Raw genomic sequence first — 16,108 nt, 5'->3', positions numbered from 1 at the left:
ACGAACCTGTTCTCCCCAATTAAGGTGCCACCAACCTCCTGTGATAGAAATACAAATATGTTTGGGTAAAGCAAAATTGTGGTGGGGTGGGGGTGGGGTCTCTCCCCTGGCACCCAGACTGGGTCACAGTCTTGTCAGGGGGAGGTATTCCCTAGAATCCCTAGTGTGGGTGATTGGGGTCTGGGTCAGGCTCTGACCTGGCCTGATTCAGGAGAGAAACAGATGGGTGAAGAAGTAGGTTAGGCTATGAAGAGTTGTGTGTGTGGAGAGGTTGTTGGGCCCACATACAAATAGATGCACTCTTTTTGTATCTCCCCCACTCTGAAATATACACCTTGCACTTGGAGCCAGAAGAATTTAGAAATAATCAGATCCAAATGGCACAATACCATTATTCTCTCTGTTCACTGGACAAATCCTTTCACTGGTATCTTAAGTATGTTAATGATATAAACTCAAATGGTCCTTTGTGACTGCAGGCTATAGCCATGCTCAGGGCAAGTCTACGTGCCACTAAGGCAGGCACATAGCCTATCTCTGTTACCCAGAAGTAAAATTGTTGCGAAAGTTTGTCACTTCCTGTTTTATGCAAACTGTCCAAGAGAGATTAAAGAGCCTATTGAGTGTGCAGCCCATTATTTTGAAACACAGCTCTTCTCTACTTTGTATTTTCCTGCACCATATCCTGTCTTGCCCGAATGAAAAACATTTCACTAGAAAATTTAGGGTGATATAGTTGTTGCCAAATTGTTTTAATGATTTGCATAAAAATAAATATTAATCTGCACCAGAAAGTGTCCGAAAAGGACATTGGCATGACACTACATAATATTTGGAGACAAAGTGCAAATGCAGTAAAAAAAAAAAAAACTCTTCTGAAGTGAGTCATATTTGTACCTCTCTGTCTGAAGGTTTACTGAGGTGCAATTCTGCACGTGCACCGCCGGGATACTCCCATTTGCCATAATAGTGGATTTACCGTCATCAGCCACAAGGTAGCGCAGCGTCACCCTCCCTGAGAGCGCGCGCCCCGGTGGAGTCATCGATGTCACGTTGTTTCCTGCTCGGACCGTTTAAATAAAAGAACTGGGACACAGCCGGGTAGATTAATGCACCAGCACAGGCTGAACGGTATTAGAATAGAACACAGGAGCTCTTAACGACTGCTTAGCTCGCCAATATATTCTATTTCAGACTACTTGTCTGGTAGAGAAAACGACAGCTGATCCAAAACATTTTGAATTGTATTCTACTGTTTTTATTTGATCTGTGCTGATCTGAAAGCGCGTAACGGTGGTATTTTGGGGGGACTGATATTAGTGGGAAACCTAGGTTTCTTCCGTGTTTTATTTCACTACCCTCTAGGAATGCTTACTCAGAACAGGATACAAAAGATCTGGATTCCTTCAAAGGATGACAAACCGGCAGTCCCCCGGCGATGTAAGTAGTAGCCTAACCCGCGGCTGGCATCAGCGTCCATCTGATTCATTCAGGTTTCATTTAGAAAAAGTCCATAGGATAAAGCTATTACTTGGCATTATCTTTGATAATTATGCTATTGATTTATTCACAATAATCAGACAAATAATAATCTCATTGAGCCTATAATAATATCTACAATGTAACAGCTGGTTGAAATATTAGGCTACATTACCAGTCCAGGTTAGGGAAACCCCAGACAGGTCACCAGAATTCAGAGAACGTTGTTACAAAATGTAGTCTATTGAACTTTAAGTTCGAGGGTGCACAAAATGTCTTGAAGAAAAAAAAATGCGATTGCATGTTTTGATGCATTACTCGCATAGCTTTATTTTCAATGGGCTGTTATGGGCCTAGGTAGCCTACTTTTTGAAACCATTCAACAGAATAATTTCAAAGCAGCTTAGTTTTCAAATGAACCAACCGACTAAAAAAAGTACACTGTTTGTAATTACTATAATTATGCTAAAAGTTCCTAGATAGCATATGCCCTATTAGCCTAGCCTATCCAAACTGGCCATTGGCACGCAGCCAGGTCAGGATTCACAAGTAGAGGGTAATGGTTGATAGTGCTCACCATAGCAACCACTCAATAGCCCTCATCCGGTCCATCATTTACACTAGTTACCACAGCCACAAAGTAAAATAAATAAATAAATAATAATACGTTTTGGACATAATTTAAGGTTAAGGTTAAGCATAAGGTTAGCAGTGTGGTTAGCGTAAGGGGTTATGTTCAAAATCACATTTTAAGAAGAGAAATTGTAGAAATAGGCGACCTGTATGACTTCATTGCTGTGGTCCTGGGGGCTCCCCGCTCTGCTCGTGACAGCCAGGAACCGTTGTGTGGGTGGGAGAGACGGGGGGGATTTCACATGCAGACGCATCGGGCTCCGATTGGACGAACTATCGTGCGTGTCCGCATGGTGCGAGCTGGATAATGGCTGAGAAATTGCAGAAATAGGCGGGGTTTATGACTTTGTGGCTGTGGTAACTAGTGACGAGAGTTTGTAAAGAGCGACTGATCAATATCAACTGCCTGAATAGCCACTGCTTAATTCACTGACGTCAGTGTGTTTGTCCTGCTGCGTGTCATACAGAGGTGAATGAGTTTATGCCGCGTTCATAACAACGGTGAACTCGCAACTCGGAAATCTCTGACTTCAGGAAAAAAAAGGAGCTCAGACTTGGAAAATTGTTTTGAACGGTCATCCAACTCGGAATACAAATCAGAAACTCGGGCATCTTTCTAGAATTCCAACTTTCCGACCTGAAAATCACTGACATTATGATTTGACCTAGTTTTCCCCCCCAAGTTCCCAGTTGTCTTGAAAGCACCAATAGCTGGTGATGTCTGTATCACATGGAGATTCAGGCAATGAAAACTAATACCCAGAAAGTCCTAGCCTGTAAACAAACATACGCACTATAATAGGCATTGTATTAAACCACAATAACAAAATATTTAGCTAATGTCTGAATGCCATCTAAAATCTAAGTGTATTCGCCATGTACACAGGATACAAAATGGTGCAATCAAATGCTTACTTGCAAGCTACCTCTCAACAGTGCAGTAAAAAATCTAAGAAACAAATAACACAGGCACCTCTTCCCCAGTCTAAGCGGTCTCACTTCCCTGCATTGTCTCCATAAACCCTTTCATGCCTTAAAGACTGACTTGCCATGACAATCACTGTGCTGCCAGGACCAGTAACACAGACAGAGCCTCAGTCTCCCCAAGTCTATAAGAGGATGTACAGCTCTCTGACACGGAGGGAGGGAGATAGAGGAAGTGGGATGCTGTGAATAGGTGAGGGAAGGAGATAGAGGGAGGGGTGGATAGAGAGATGGAGAATGATAGAGGGAGGGAGTGATGGCCTAAAAGCTTTATAGCTGTTTTTGCGAGGAGGCACTGTGTCCTGGAAAGTGGATTAGAGCTGGTAGGAGCGTGTGAATGAGAGGCATTCGTCACTGAATGAAGATGCAGTAGTGTTTTCACTGTAGACAGGTATTGGCAAATGGTTTGTGTGGATAATATGCAGCTTCATTATTGTGTGTAAATTAAGAGTACACCATTAATCAGGTTGATTGTGTGTATGGCTATTGAACAATATTTTAATATTTCTGTCTCTCTCTGTCTCTCTGTCTCTAGTGACAGGGGCCCCCCACCTGGCCAACCCCCCCACAGTGATTGTGATGGTGGGTCTGCCAGCCAGGGGGAAGACCTATATGTCCAGGAAACTCACCCGATACCTCAATTGGATCGGCATGCCCACCAAAGGTACACAGCACACACACTCAGCACACACACTCAGCACATGACGAGACACATCAACAGGTGTAGCTAACAGATTAGTAACGTTTATTATTAGTCATAGTAATGTGCCTCTCACTGCCATAAAATGACCTCCATTTTAGAAATGTTTATTTGTTGTATTTACTCACTAAGAGGAAAGTTGGGGTAACAATGGTGGAGGTTGGATTATTGTTCTTGAATCGGAATTTCCTGCCATTTCATCTAGTTCCTTTTCCTCTGTTTTAGTTTGCAGATTTACCACAAACTGGGCTTGGGCTCACTTTCGCCCTCCAGAACATTCTATTTACCATTGTTAGTCTGTTCTTTGCCTCCAGTCTTCAACGTGGGAGAGTATCGCAGAGAAGCAGTCAAGAACTACAGCTCGTATGACTTCTTCAAGGCCGACAACGAGAGTGCCGTGAAAATCAGACAGTGAGTCCACCCCTACTCCCCATCCTACTCTGTATTTTACCATGACAAATTCTGAGCATCATGGTATGTCATTGATCATCAGAGTGCACTTGAAACAAGGCTAACAGAGATGATTTATTTTCTTGCGTAGACAATGTGCCTTAGCAGCTCTGATGGACGTTAAGTCTTACCTGACAGAGGAGGGAGGCCAGGTTGCAGTCTTCGATGCCACCAACACTACTCGTGACAGACGAGACATGATCCTGGACTTCGGCAGTGAGTACGGCTTCAAGGTCAGTGGTGTTTCTATGGTTACGAGAGGCTTGATGCGATCTCAAACACATACGCGATCGAATGACTCATCATGTCTTTCAATGTAAAGATGATAAAATGACTCTAAATGTGTGCGTGTGCAGATCTTCTTCATCGAGTCGGTGTGTGATGATCCCAGCGTCATCGCCACAAATATCATGGTGAGTCAGAAATCTGAACAGAACATCTGAGGAAACATGTCATTGGTTGGCTCATGTTCCTGCAAGGTTCCTCTAATGTTGCAGCCTGACGTTAGCTACTGAACTATAATGTAATTCTTAGTGAGTGTTTTACGCTGTCACCTGACCTTTTACTTCCTCCCATGACAGGAAGTGAAGGTGTCCTGCCCAGACTACCAGGACTGCAACAAGACAAACGCCATGGAAGATTTCCATAAGAGGATAGAGTGTTACAGGGTTCACTACGAACCCCTGGACCCAGACCAGTACGACAGGTAGCCCCTAAACCTCATATAGCTTATTCACTGTTCATACCTGTTGACCCTAGCTACTGTTTACTGTGTGATCTGAGAGTGGCTTAAACCTGATTTAGAATCAGTTTGGCCTTTTAGATAATAATAAATAAGATTATATGGAACTCTGAGATGTTTCGTGAATTCAGGCCCTAGACTAAACCTGTCCTGACCCTCTCCGTAGGAGCCTGTCCTTCATCAAGGTGATAGATGTAGGCAGAAGGTTCCTGGTCAACCGGATCCAGGACCACATCCAGAGTAAGATCGTCTACTACCTGATGAACATCCACGTCCAGCCCAGAGCCATCTACCTGTGTCGCCATGGAGAGAGCATGCACAACCTGCAGGGGCGCTTGGGGGGAGACTCAGGGCTGTCGCCAAGGGGTAGAAAGGTACGAGAGTAGAAACACACTCATATACACGTGTACACACACACACACACACACACACACACACACTGGTCTCTTACTCTCTCCCCCTTTCTCTCTGTGTAGTTTTCTGGGGCGTTGTCGATGTTCGTTAACGAGCAGAATTTGACGGATCTGAAGGTGTGGACCAATCAGATGTGTTGCAGCATCCAGACTGCTGAGAGCCTGGGAGTGCCCTACGAACAGTGGAAGGCCCTCAACGAGATAGACGCTGTGAGTCACACACACTAGAATAGACTACTCACTGGACTGTGTGTGTGGTGCTTCATTTAAACAGCTCTAATGTGAGGTGTGTGCTGTGTGCACAGGGTGTGTGTGAGGAGATGACGTACGATGAGGTGAAGGAGAAGTACCCTGAGGAGTTTGCTCTGAGAGACCAGGACAAGTACTACTACCGCTACCCCACAGGAGAGGTTAGCACAGTACAATATACTGCTAGAATCAACCTGCTACTGCCAACTACTGTACAGTTACACATGGACATAGTTCTAGTGTTTAAAATGCTTTGAATCGATGTCTGTGAAAATGTAAAGTTAACCCTTCTCTCTTCTTTCTCTCTGTCCCCTCCCTCCCTCTCTCCCTCCAGTCCTATCAGGACCTGGTCCAGCGGGTGGAGCCAGTGATCATGGAGCTGGAGAGACAGGGGAACGTTCTGGTTATCTGTCACCAGGCTGTGATGCGCTGTCTGCTGGCTTACTTCCTGGATAAGAGTGCAGAAGAGATGCCCTACCTGAAGTGTCCCCTCCACACGGTGCTGAAGCTCACCCCCGCTGCCTACGGTGAGTACGGTGAGAACCTTTCACATTACCGAGCCAAGACAATATGACCAGAAAATATCAGAGACAGGACAGTACGGATCAGATTGGCTCTATAGTGTGAATCGGGCATCAGGGTCAATTCTATGTTCTCTAGCTTGTCCGGGGCAGGATAAATAAGGTGAGGTCTAAATATTGGTTCTGACTGTGGTGTGTGTGTGTTTTTGCTCTGTGTGCAGGCTGCAAGGTAGAGTCCATCTCGCTCAACGTGGAAGCGGTGAACACCCACAGAGAGAGACCAGAGGAGATGAAGAAGTATCCTGGGACTCTGATCAGGAGGAACAGTGTGACCCCCCTGACCAGCCCCGAGCCCAACATCAAGAAACCCCGCATCGACGGCCTGGACGAACCCCTCCAGGAGCTGCCCCCCTCGCCCATGTCCCTCTGTACTCCTTCCCACCTCACCTTGGCCGGACAGGTGAGTGTCTCTCTCTCTCTCTTACACATCACACATTTTTGACTCCTCAAACCTACTGAACGTCATCTCTTATCCCTTTCTCTTCTGCTCTAAGCAATTTTCCATTCTACGCTGTTGTCTCTTCACTTTCTTTTCTTTCTTTTCATCCTTTCTTCCTTCTCCTCTTCACCGTGCAGCACTGGCTGGGCAAAGTCTGCCTGTAAGTACCTGTCTCTCTCTCTCTCCTCTCTTTCTTTCTTTCTTTCTTTCTCTCCTCTCTTTCTTTCTTTCTTTCTTTCTTTCTTTCTTTCTTTCTTTCTTTCTTTCTTTCTCTCTTTCTTTCTTTCTTTCTTTCTTTCTTTCTTTCTTTCCTTCCAATCCTTTCCCCCATAGCATGAAATAAATAATCCTCGGTCAGTGTTCCATTGAAAGTACTGTGTAAGACGCCAGTAGTTTTCCCAGGCTAGTTTCTCACGGACACGCTACAAACGTGGTTTTGAAAACCGTCCCGTTACTCCCTGAGGAATACATGTGCCAAGTGCCTCCCTCCCTCCTCCCCCCTTCCCGCTCACGATGACCTCACACCCTGTGTACCATTTCAGCCTCGCATTCCTTCCAGCTGATGTCAGAGTATTGTACTAGCATTGTTATCTGCATGTTACGACGCCAACCCCTACACACTGTTCTGTCGCTTACGTCTTTAGAACGTTTATATTTTCAATGTATTTTCTGTTCTGTTTAAAGACCTCCGCCCATCTGCACCATCCTTCACTGTCTGAAACTGGTCTCTCTTTTAGTGTTTCAAAGGTAAAGTGAAAAAGCGGCTAGATTTAGCTCCCAGCTTATTCTGTAGTAGTAGTAGTGTTGTGTCTCAGACTCTGCAGGTACATGTTGACAAGTGAAAAGATCCAGGGTGTGGAAAGATCCAGTCAACTTAAGTCACAATCAGAAGGGGCACTTATACACTGAGTGTACAAAACATTAAGAACACCTTCCTAATATTGAGTTGCACCCGCTTTTGCCTTCAGAACAGCCTCAATTCGTCGGCGCATGGACTTTACAAGGTGTCAAAAGCGTTTCCACAGGGATGCTGGCCCATGTTGACTCCAATGCTTCCCACAGTTGTGTCAAGTTGACTGGATGTCCTTTGGGTGGAGGACCATTCTTGATATCCACAGGAAACTGTTGAGCATGAAAAACCCAGCAGCGTTGCAGTTCTTGACACAAACCGGTGCGCCTGGCACATACTACCATAAACATTTACATTTTTAGTCATTTAGCAGACGCTCTTATCCAGAGCGACTTACAGTAATGAATGCATACATTTCATGCATTTTTTTTGTCTTTTTTTTTTTGTAATGGCCCCCGTGGGAATCGAACCCACAACCCTGGCGTTGCACACACCATGCTGGCGTTGCAAACACCATGCTCTACCAATTGAGCCACAGGGAAGACTGTGGCACGTTCTTTTGTCTTGCCAATTCACCCTCTAAATGGCTTACAATCCACAATCCATGTCTCATGGCTTAAAAACCCTTCTTAATTTTTTTTTAAACCTTTATTTAACTAGGCAAGTCAATTAAGAACAAATTGTTATTTACAATGACAGTATAGGATCAGTGGGTTAACTGCATTGTTCAAGTGCAGAACGACAGATTTTTACCTTGTCAGCTCAGGGATTCGATCCACCAAGCTTTCGATTACTGGTCCAACGCGCCAACCACTAGGCTACCTGCCGCCCCTAACCGGTCTCCTCCCCTTCATCTACACTGACTGTAGTGGATTTAACAAGTGACATCAATACGTGATTATAGCTTTCACCTGGATTTACCTGGTCAGTCTATGTCATGGAAAGAGCAGGTGTTCGTAATGTTTTGTCCACTCAGTGTACAGTAACACCCATAGACAAGTAAAGACACACACTCTTACACACCTATTTTAGCTCTGTAGTTAGTTGTTGTGGTGTACTTAGACGTGGGATAGGGAGATTGGATAATCGTTTTTGAGCCCACACATGGTTTAAATTTACCATGGAATATGAATGAGTAGCTCATCTAGGCTTCAAACGACATGGATGAGCAAAACCACAACCTCTGTCATGTTATGTCATCTCATGTTAAGCCTGGAGTCACTTAGCCTATAGGACAGGATCTTTCCCTCTCTTTATGTTTTATGTGTTTTGTTTCACAGATGACTCTTAAGTTTGTTTGTTTGTTATATTGTAATGGTTTCTCCATGTCTTCTTAACAATTTTATGCTTTTGATTCCCTCAGAACATGAAGAGAAAGTCCAACAATCGCCATGAGATCCTGCAGCTCTGCCAATGAGATCGCACCGCCTCGTCACCTGATCCAAGACCCCAGGAAGTGATGCCGGCAATGAAAATTCAACAATGTCACCAAAATGGATATTGTTGTGTTTTTCCCCATCTTCCTCTTTGTGGAGATCGCAGGGCACTTCTGATCTCTTTTCTCACACAGACGTGTTAGTGAGTGTCTGGTCTGTGTTATCTGCCAGTGCTTGTAGTTCAAACGCTTTTCTTCTGGGAAAGAGAGAGAGAACACTGTACATTAGAGGTCTCCTCGGGTCCACCCAAACCCAAAATACCTGAGACTCGAGCGGGCCCGGGTCCAAAATTCTACGTTTTCCATCGGGTTTGGGCCGGGTCCGGTTTGATTGTAATCGGGTCTTGGGTCTATGTAACTACAGCTGATAGACCCGAGTGGACCCAAATGGACCCGGCCATGACTTTGCATAGCCTATAACATATTTATTTACTGTACAATATGTTCAGAGAATGTCTTGAGGAACACTGACTCACCTAAGCCGGGGTTGGTTCTCACAAGGTTTGTTCAGAAGATAGGGACAAACTAGCATGTCTCAACCACTCTGCTTTCTCCTCTGCTTTCTCAGAAGTGAATCTGCAGTGATAGCTCACCCTGGATTTGTGGTTTAATTAGGGTAATAGCTCTGATTATAAGGAGCTATTATATCTGGTTTGAGTGACTACTTGGCAGTCGGCAAGGCATCCTTCAGAGAGCTGGAACCAGGCCAAATATTTAAGCCTCCCTTTCTTGACACCCTCCTGAGATCTGAGTGATGAATGGTTAGATCACTCTTTTAAAAACAGATGGAAACGTTTAGTTTACGATGTAAACATTTTCCTATAGGGATGCCTCTGAAATAATGACTCCCCAAATTGTGTTAATCACTCTGACTTGTTGACGTTGAGCACTTATTCACTTTTTTGTTATGATTTAAGATTTGAGTATCATACTGTTACTTAAAGGATGTTAAATTGAACGATCGGTGTACTCATGTGCTATGAAATGAATGATCATTTTGCACAGAAAAGTTGACATTCCTGTTGAGTTGTGTGTATGACTGTGTCCATAGACACAATTTTCTCTTTCTGTCTTTCCCTCCGAAAGGAGATTTGGACCTAGAGTGCCTAGTGCTTGTCCTGCAAGCCCAATGCTGCTTCTGTACCCATATAGCTGGCCATAGAAATTCAGACATATGGTACCTTCAGAGTACATGCAGTATAACGTGATTCACTTTTCTTTGTAAGTCAGCTGTTAACATGTGTGAGCGCTTATATCTTTGTTATGAAAATACGTTCTGTAAATAGACATGTAAATATATCAGACTTGAAGGAATGCTCAGCGTTTCGAATGTTCAAGTCTAGAACTGAGTGGAAAGGTATTTTGTAGATGCTCGTTTGTACTGCTCACTGTTTGGCTGATTCATACTTAATTGTAAGGAGTGTACTGCTCTGCCTTACAAAGGTAAAACACAGTAACTATGCCAACAGTGAAACTGAGAAAAATGGCTTTAAAGTTTTTTTTTGCTAGCCAGCCAAATATGTTCTGCATATCATATTGGCAGTACTACTTTTGTTCATTTGTTTGCTTCTGATACTTGAATTTAGTTTTTTTGTAAGACATTTTTTTCTCAAATTATTTATTTCTATGTAGATTTAGATGATCGTTTGGACCGGATGGCACCTGGTCTTGCCTGAGTAATGTGTATGATTTGTTTATGACAAGCAAAGCTTCTGAGAGGACAACATGTGTATATTCTGCATTTGCTGGGCCAATAAATCTCTGGGAAAATAAGCCATCTTGTGGATGTCATATCTTCATTATTCATGTGTGTTGGGCACACTATCTGAAAGGCAAACTTCCTAACAATGTGTTTCCCTTTGGAGACGTGGGCTAGAATCTTTAAAGCAACTAAATTGTCACCAAAACACTTGCGATTCTAAAAGGTACTATAGGACAATATGGAAGTGTATTGAGAGTGCTGAGGCCTGTAGAAACACTAGTTGATAGGCAAACACCATATCAATGTGTTTCAATTTGGAGAGGGAGACCAGAAACAAACCAAAAAAAAACTGGAAGCTGGAATTTGTTGTACCATGCCACATTTTAACACATCTGTTTAAATAGTGTTTCCGCAGAGCCAGAGCCAGTTCAGCACTAGCTGTCAACACCTAAACTGACCTACAGGTAACTGCCAAAATAAAGGAAACACCAACATCAAGTGCCTTAATAGGGCGTTGGGCCACCATGAGCCAGAGCAGCTTTAATGCACCTTGGCATAGATTCTACAAGTTTCTGGAAACTTTATTAGAGGGATGCGACACCATTCTTCCATGAGAAATTCCATCATTTGGTCTTTTGTTGATGTTGGTGGAAAACAGTCTCAAGGCGCCGCTCTAGAATCTCCCGCCTTGAGTGTTCAATTGGGTTAAGATCTGTTGACTGGAATCTCTTATTCTAGCCACGGTAGCCAAAATAATGGGCAACTGGGCATTTTTAGACATCACCCTAAGCACAATGGGATGTTAATTGCTTAACTAACTCAGGAACCACACCTGTGTCGAAGCACCTGCTTTCAATATACTTTGTATTCCTCATTTACTCAAGTGTTGGAAGTTACCTGCTGTAGCTCTATGTGTCTGGTGCTGAGAATGAATGAAAACATTCTCCGTTAAAAAGACACTCCCAAACAGTCCATGGAGTAAAACATGTTGGAGTAGCTGTTTTACAGGTCAGTGGAACACACACTCAAGAACAGTGATGCGTGTTTCGCATTGTTTCTTAATCCTGGTCCTGGGGACCTAAAAGGGGGTCGCATTTGTGTTTTTGCCCTAGCACTACACAGCTGATTCAAATGATCAACTCATCATCAAGCTTTGATGATTCGAATCAGGTGTTTGGTGCTGAGGCAAAACAGAAATGCGCCCCTTTGGGTCCCCAGGGCCAGGATTACGAAACACTGGTGTAATGTAATTGGACACAATTAAATCATTAAATCTGTGTTGAACTGAGGTAGGTCCAGCTCTCGCCGAACTCCTCTTGTTATTTACGCCTATTCCTGTCTCCTGTCTCCTCTCTCCCCTACTCATCTCATTTGGCTGTCAGATTTCATTCAGGCGGACATCAAAGGAGAAGTCAATGATACAACAAAGGCTCTGAAACAGCGCCACGGAATGAAGGTGCTTGTGTGTAATAACAGGGGCATTATTTATCCGTTACTAATCCTCCTAGAATAGCAGGGTCCAAGCCTTCTCTGTCCTCTGTCCCTCTGCCCGTTTCTCTATTGTCTAGACACACAGAGCTGCATGGCAGTACAGAATGTCTGTCTGTGTCCTACATTCAGGGAATCCCTGTGCTGTACTGTGCTGGACAGGATTAGCCTAGCATTCTGTCCTCTGGCCCACAGCACTACAGCAGTCTATAAACCACTGGCTCTCAACCCATACCCAGCTCTACCATGTATTGCCCTATCGGAAAGAAGGAGAAAGTGATAGCAGTCTCCCTCTTCATATCTGGGACGAGCAACGTTCTCTATCTATTCTACTGCTGCATACCAAATGACATCCTATTCCCTATAGCCTGTTACTTTTTTACCAAGGCCCATAGGGCTCAAAATAAGTGTACTATGTAGAGAATAGAGTGCCATTTGGGACGCAGCCTATTTCTATGTGGTGGTCCAGTACCCTTTGACCTGGTGAGATACAGTAGTGTCCATAAAACAGCTGCACCATCAGGCCCATGCCATGTGCTGTTGATATGGCAGATGCCAGAGGGTTGATGTGTAAACCAAGGGCAGGTCAGCAGCACTCTAGCTCAGATGGCAATGCAGTACTATTTACAGTGGTCACACGGCTGCAGTTACATGTAACTCAATCACTCATGATTGCAAGGTCGAGGAGTTTTTGTCTTGCAAATAGTCGGACCACGTTGTCTGGGCAGAGTTAAAGATGTTGCTCTTGATAGTTGTTGCTGTGTTGTCGTTGTATCATTCATACAGATGGGGTTTGTGCAGGGCGCGTGGGGTAACTGTGGTGTACATGCTGCGGTGATTCAACTACAGCCAAACGTACACTTTTGCTACTTGCCAGCCCTGGCAGGCGCTACTGTCTGATTCACAGCCTGGTGTGGGTTGGCCTGTGCTGGGTTGACTGGGTTTTGGTCTACAGCGGCCCTACAGCGGCCAGAGTGTATGTGACTACTCTCATGTACACTTCTGTCTCTCAGTCTCGTCCCAGTCACTTGACCTCATGCAGACACACAAGCAAACGTCAGGAAAGTGAATTTGCATTGAATTTGCATTGGTTTTTGCCTACCCAGCTCAGGCTAAACTAATGTTTGATAGACTCAGAAAGTTTCTATACGTGACAGATACCTGCATAGGCTATCTACTCTCGCTTGTGTAAGGTTATACATAAAGAATGAGTCCTGGTTTTGGCTGTAGGCTATTGGGCCAAGTTTCTGTCTGTGTTTGCATGTTCTGTATGTGGTGGTGCAGACCGGCTTTCTCCCTGTGTATGCGAGTGTGTTTGTTCATGCATGAGTGCGTGCACACGTGTACGTGCATGTGTGTATGTGATCATCTCTGTGGGAGATAAGAGAAGCTGCAGTCAGAAACATGAATGGAACATGGGTCTGGTTTACAATGCATTTGGAAAGTATTCAGACCCCGGGACCTTTTCCACATTTTGCTACGTTACAGCCATATTCAAAATTGATTCAATCCTTATTTCTCTCATCAATCTACACACCATACTACATAATGACAAAGCAAAAATATTTTGACAAAGCAAAAATGTGTCAAAAAACACCCCTGAAATATCACATTTACATAAGTATTCAGACCCTTTACTCAGTACTTTGTTGAAGCACCTTTGGCAGTGATTACAGCCTGGAGTCAACTTATGTATGACTCTACAAGCTTGGCACACCTATATTTGGGGAGTTTCTCCCATTCTTCTCTGCAGATCCTTTCAAGTTCTGTCAGGTTGGATGGACAGCGTCACAGCACAGCTAATTTCAGGTTTCTTCAGAGATGTTCGATCGTGATCCAGTCTGGGCTCTGGCTGGGCCACTCAAGGACATTCAGAGACTTGTCCCGAAGCCACTCCTGCGTTGTCTTCACTGTGTGGTTAGGCTCGTTGTCCCGTTGGAAGGTGAACCGTTGCCCCAGTCTGAGGTCCTGAGCACTCTGGAGCAGGTTTTTATCAAGGATCTTTCTGTACTTTGCTCTGTTCATCTTTCCCTCGATCCTGACTAGTCTCCCAGTCCCTGCAGCTGAAAAACACCCCCACAGCATGATGCTGCCACCACCATGCTTCACCGTAGGGATGGTTTCCTCCAGACGTGAAGCTTGGCATTCAGACCAAAGAGTTCAATCTTGGTTTCATCAGACCAGAGAATCTTGTTTTTCATGGTCTGAGAGTCCTTTAGGTGTCTTTTTGGCAAACTCCAAGGGCGCTGTCATGTTCCTTTTACTGAGGAGTGGCTTCCGTAGAGTGCTGCAGAGGTGGTTGTCCTTCTGGAAGGTTCTCCCATCTCCCCAGAGAAACTGAAGCTCTGTCAGAGTGAGCATCAGGTTCTTGGTCACCTCCCTGACCAAGGCCCTTCTCCCCCGAATGCTCAGTTCTTGGAAGAGTCTTGGTGGTTTCAAACTTCTTCCTTTTAAGAATGATGGAGGCCATTGTGTTCTTGGGGACCTTCAATGCTGCAGAACTTTTTTGGTACCTTCCCCAGCTGTGCCTCGACACAATCCTGTCTCGGAGCTCTACAGACAATTCCTTCGACCTCCTGGCTTGGTTTTTGCTTTGACATGCACTGTCAACTGTGGACCCTTTATAGACAGGTGTGTGCCTTTCCAAATCATGTCCAATCAATAGAATATTACCACAGGTGGACTCCAATGAAGTTGTAGAATCAATGGAAACAGGATGAACCTGAGCTCAATTTCAAGTCTCATAGCAAAGGGTCTGAATACTAATGTAATGTCGCTAAGTAATGTCATTTAATTTCCTATCATGTGTCATTGTCATGTCCCCGTTCAGGGGAAGTTAGTTTAAAAGTGTTGTCTCACTTGCTTTCTTTTCTCTTTCTCTCTCTCTCTCTCTCTCTCTCTGCTAAGCCAGCACTCCACAAATAGATCCCTAATGATGCACTGACTAACTGATACCAATCACTGCTTTATCCATTCATGTTCTGTATGGGGAAACTAGTGTTGCAGTGCTAAGTAATTTCATTTCTGCTCATATGTCATATCCCCGTTCATGGGAAGTTCGTTTAAAAATGTTCTTTCACTTGCTATATCTCTCTCTCGTCATGACTCAGCTCTCTGTCCTCACCAAGGTGATTAGCTCTTCCTCATAAACAGATCATGTGATCATGTTTTCTTATGTCTGATAAGACAGACACAGTAATCCTGTTAGTCTAATCTGACCCCTTTGATCTACCCAGCATAATCACACACATAGAGTTGAAGTCGGAAGTTTACATACACCTTAGCCAAATACATTTAAACTCAGTTTTTCACAATTCCTGACATTTAATCCTAGTAAACATTCCCTGTCTTAGGTCAGTTACTTTCACCACTTTATTTTAAGAATGTGAAATGTCAGAGTAATAGTAGAGAATGATTTATTTAAGCTTTTATTTCTTTCATCGCATTCCCAGTGGGTCAGAAGATTACATACACTCAATTAGTATTTGGTAGCATTGCCATTAAATTGTTTAACTTGGGTCAAACGTTTCGGGTAGCCTTCCACAAGCTTCCCACAACAAGTTGGGTGAATTTTGGCCCATTCCTCCTGACAGAGCTGGTGTAACTGAGTCAGGTTTGTAGGCGTCCTTGCTCGCACACGCCTTTTCAGTTCTGCCCACATATTCCCTGAAATCTCTGAGCGGTTTCCTTTCTCTCCGGCAACTGAGTTAGGAAGGACGCCTGTGGCTTTGTAGTGACTGGGTGTATTGATACACCATCCAAAGTGTAATTAATAACTTCACCATGCTCAAAGGGATATTCAATGTCTTTTTTTCCCATCATCTACCAGTAGTTGCCCTTCTTTGCAACGCATTGGAAAACCTCCCTGGTCTTTGTGGTTGAATCTGTGTTTGAAATTCACTGCTCAACTGAAGGACCTTACAGATAATTGTATGTGTGGGGTACAGATGAAGTAGTCCTTCA

The 16,108-nt window shown here is 44.1% G+C and overlaps 1 protein-coding gene across 2 annotated transcripts; it reads left to right on the top strand.

Annotated features, from left to right (window-relative positions):
• The first annotated feature begins 1,024 nt into the window (after nt 1–1,024).
• Nucleotides 1,025–10,728, top strand: LOC115180319 (6-phosphofructo-2-kinase/fructose-2,6-bisphosphatase 3). 2 transcript variants are annotated; one of them, XM_029742325.1, is made up of 13 exons: nt 1,025–1,440; nt 3,632–3,760; nt 4,111–4,207; nt 4,338–4,479; nt 4,603–4,659; nt 4,828–4,952; nt 5,155–5,362; nt 5,465–5,611; nt 5,707–5,811; nt 5,985–6,177; nt 6,393–6,631; nt 6,808–6,830; nt 8,884–10,728. In XM_029742325.1, the coding sequence occupies exons 1-13, from the start codon at nt 1,368–1,370 to the stop codon at nt 8,888–8,890; spliced, it is 1,545 nt and encodes a 514-aa protein (XP_029598185.1). In that variant the 5' UTR covers nt 1,025–1,367; the 3' UTR covers nt 8,891–10,728. The 2 variants fall into 2 exon arrangements, with proteins under 2 accessions (XP_029598185.1, XP_029598184.1); XM_029742324.1 differs by lacking the exon at nt 6,808–6,830 and having other exon boundaries at nt 1,028–1,440.
• The last annotated feature ends 5,380 nt before the right edge of the window (nt 10,729–16,108 follow it).

The sequence above is a fragment of the Salmo trutta genome, chromosome 40, assembly GCF_901001165.1.
Source record: "Salmo trutta chromosome 40, fSalTru1.1, whole genome shotgun sequence".
Classification (NCBI taxonomy): Eukaryota; Metazoa; Chordata; class Actinopteri; order Salmoniformes; family Salmonidae; genus Salmo; species Salmo trutta.
The sequence above is the reverse complement of the archived record's forward strand: the minus strand, read 5'-3'. Positions and strand labels throughout refer to the sequence as shown.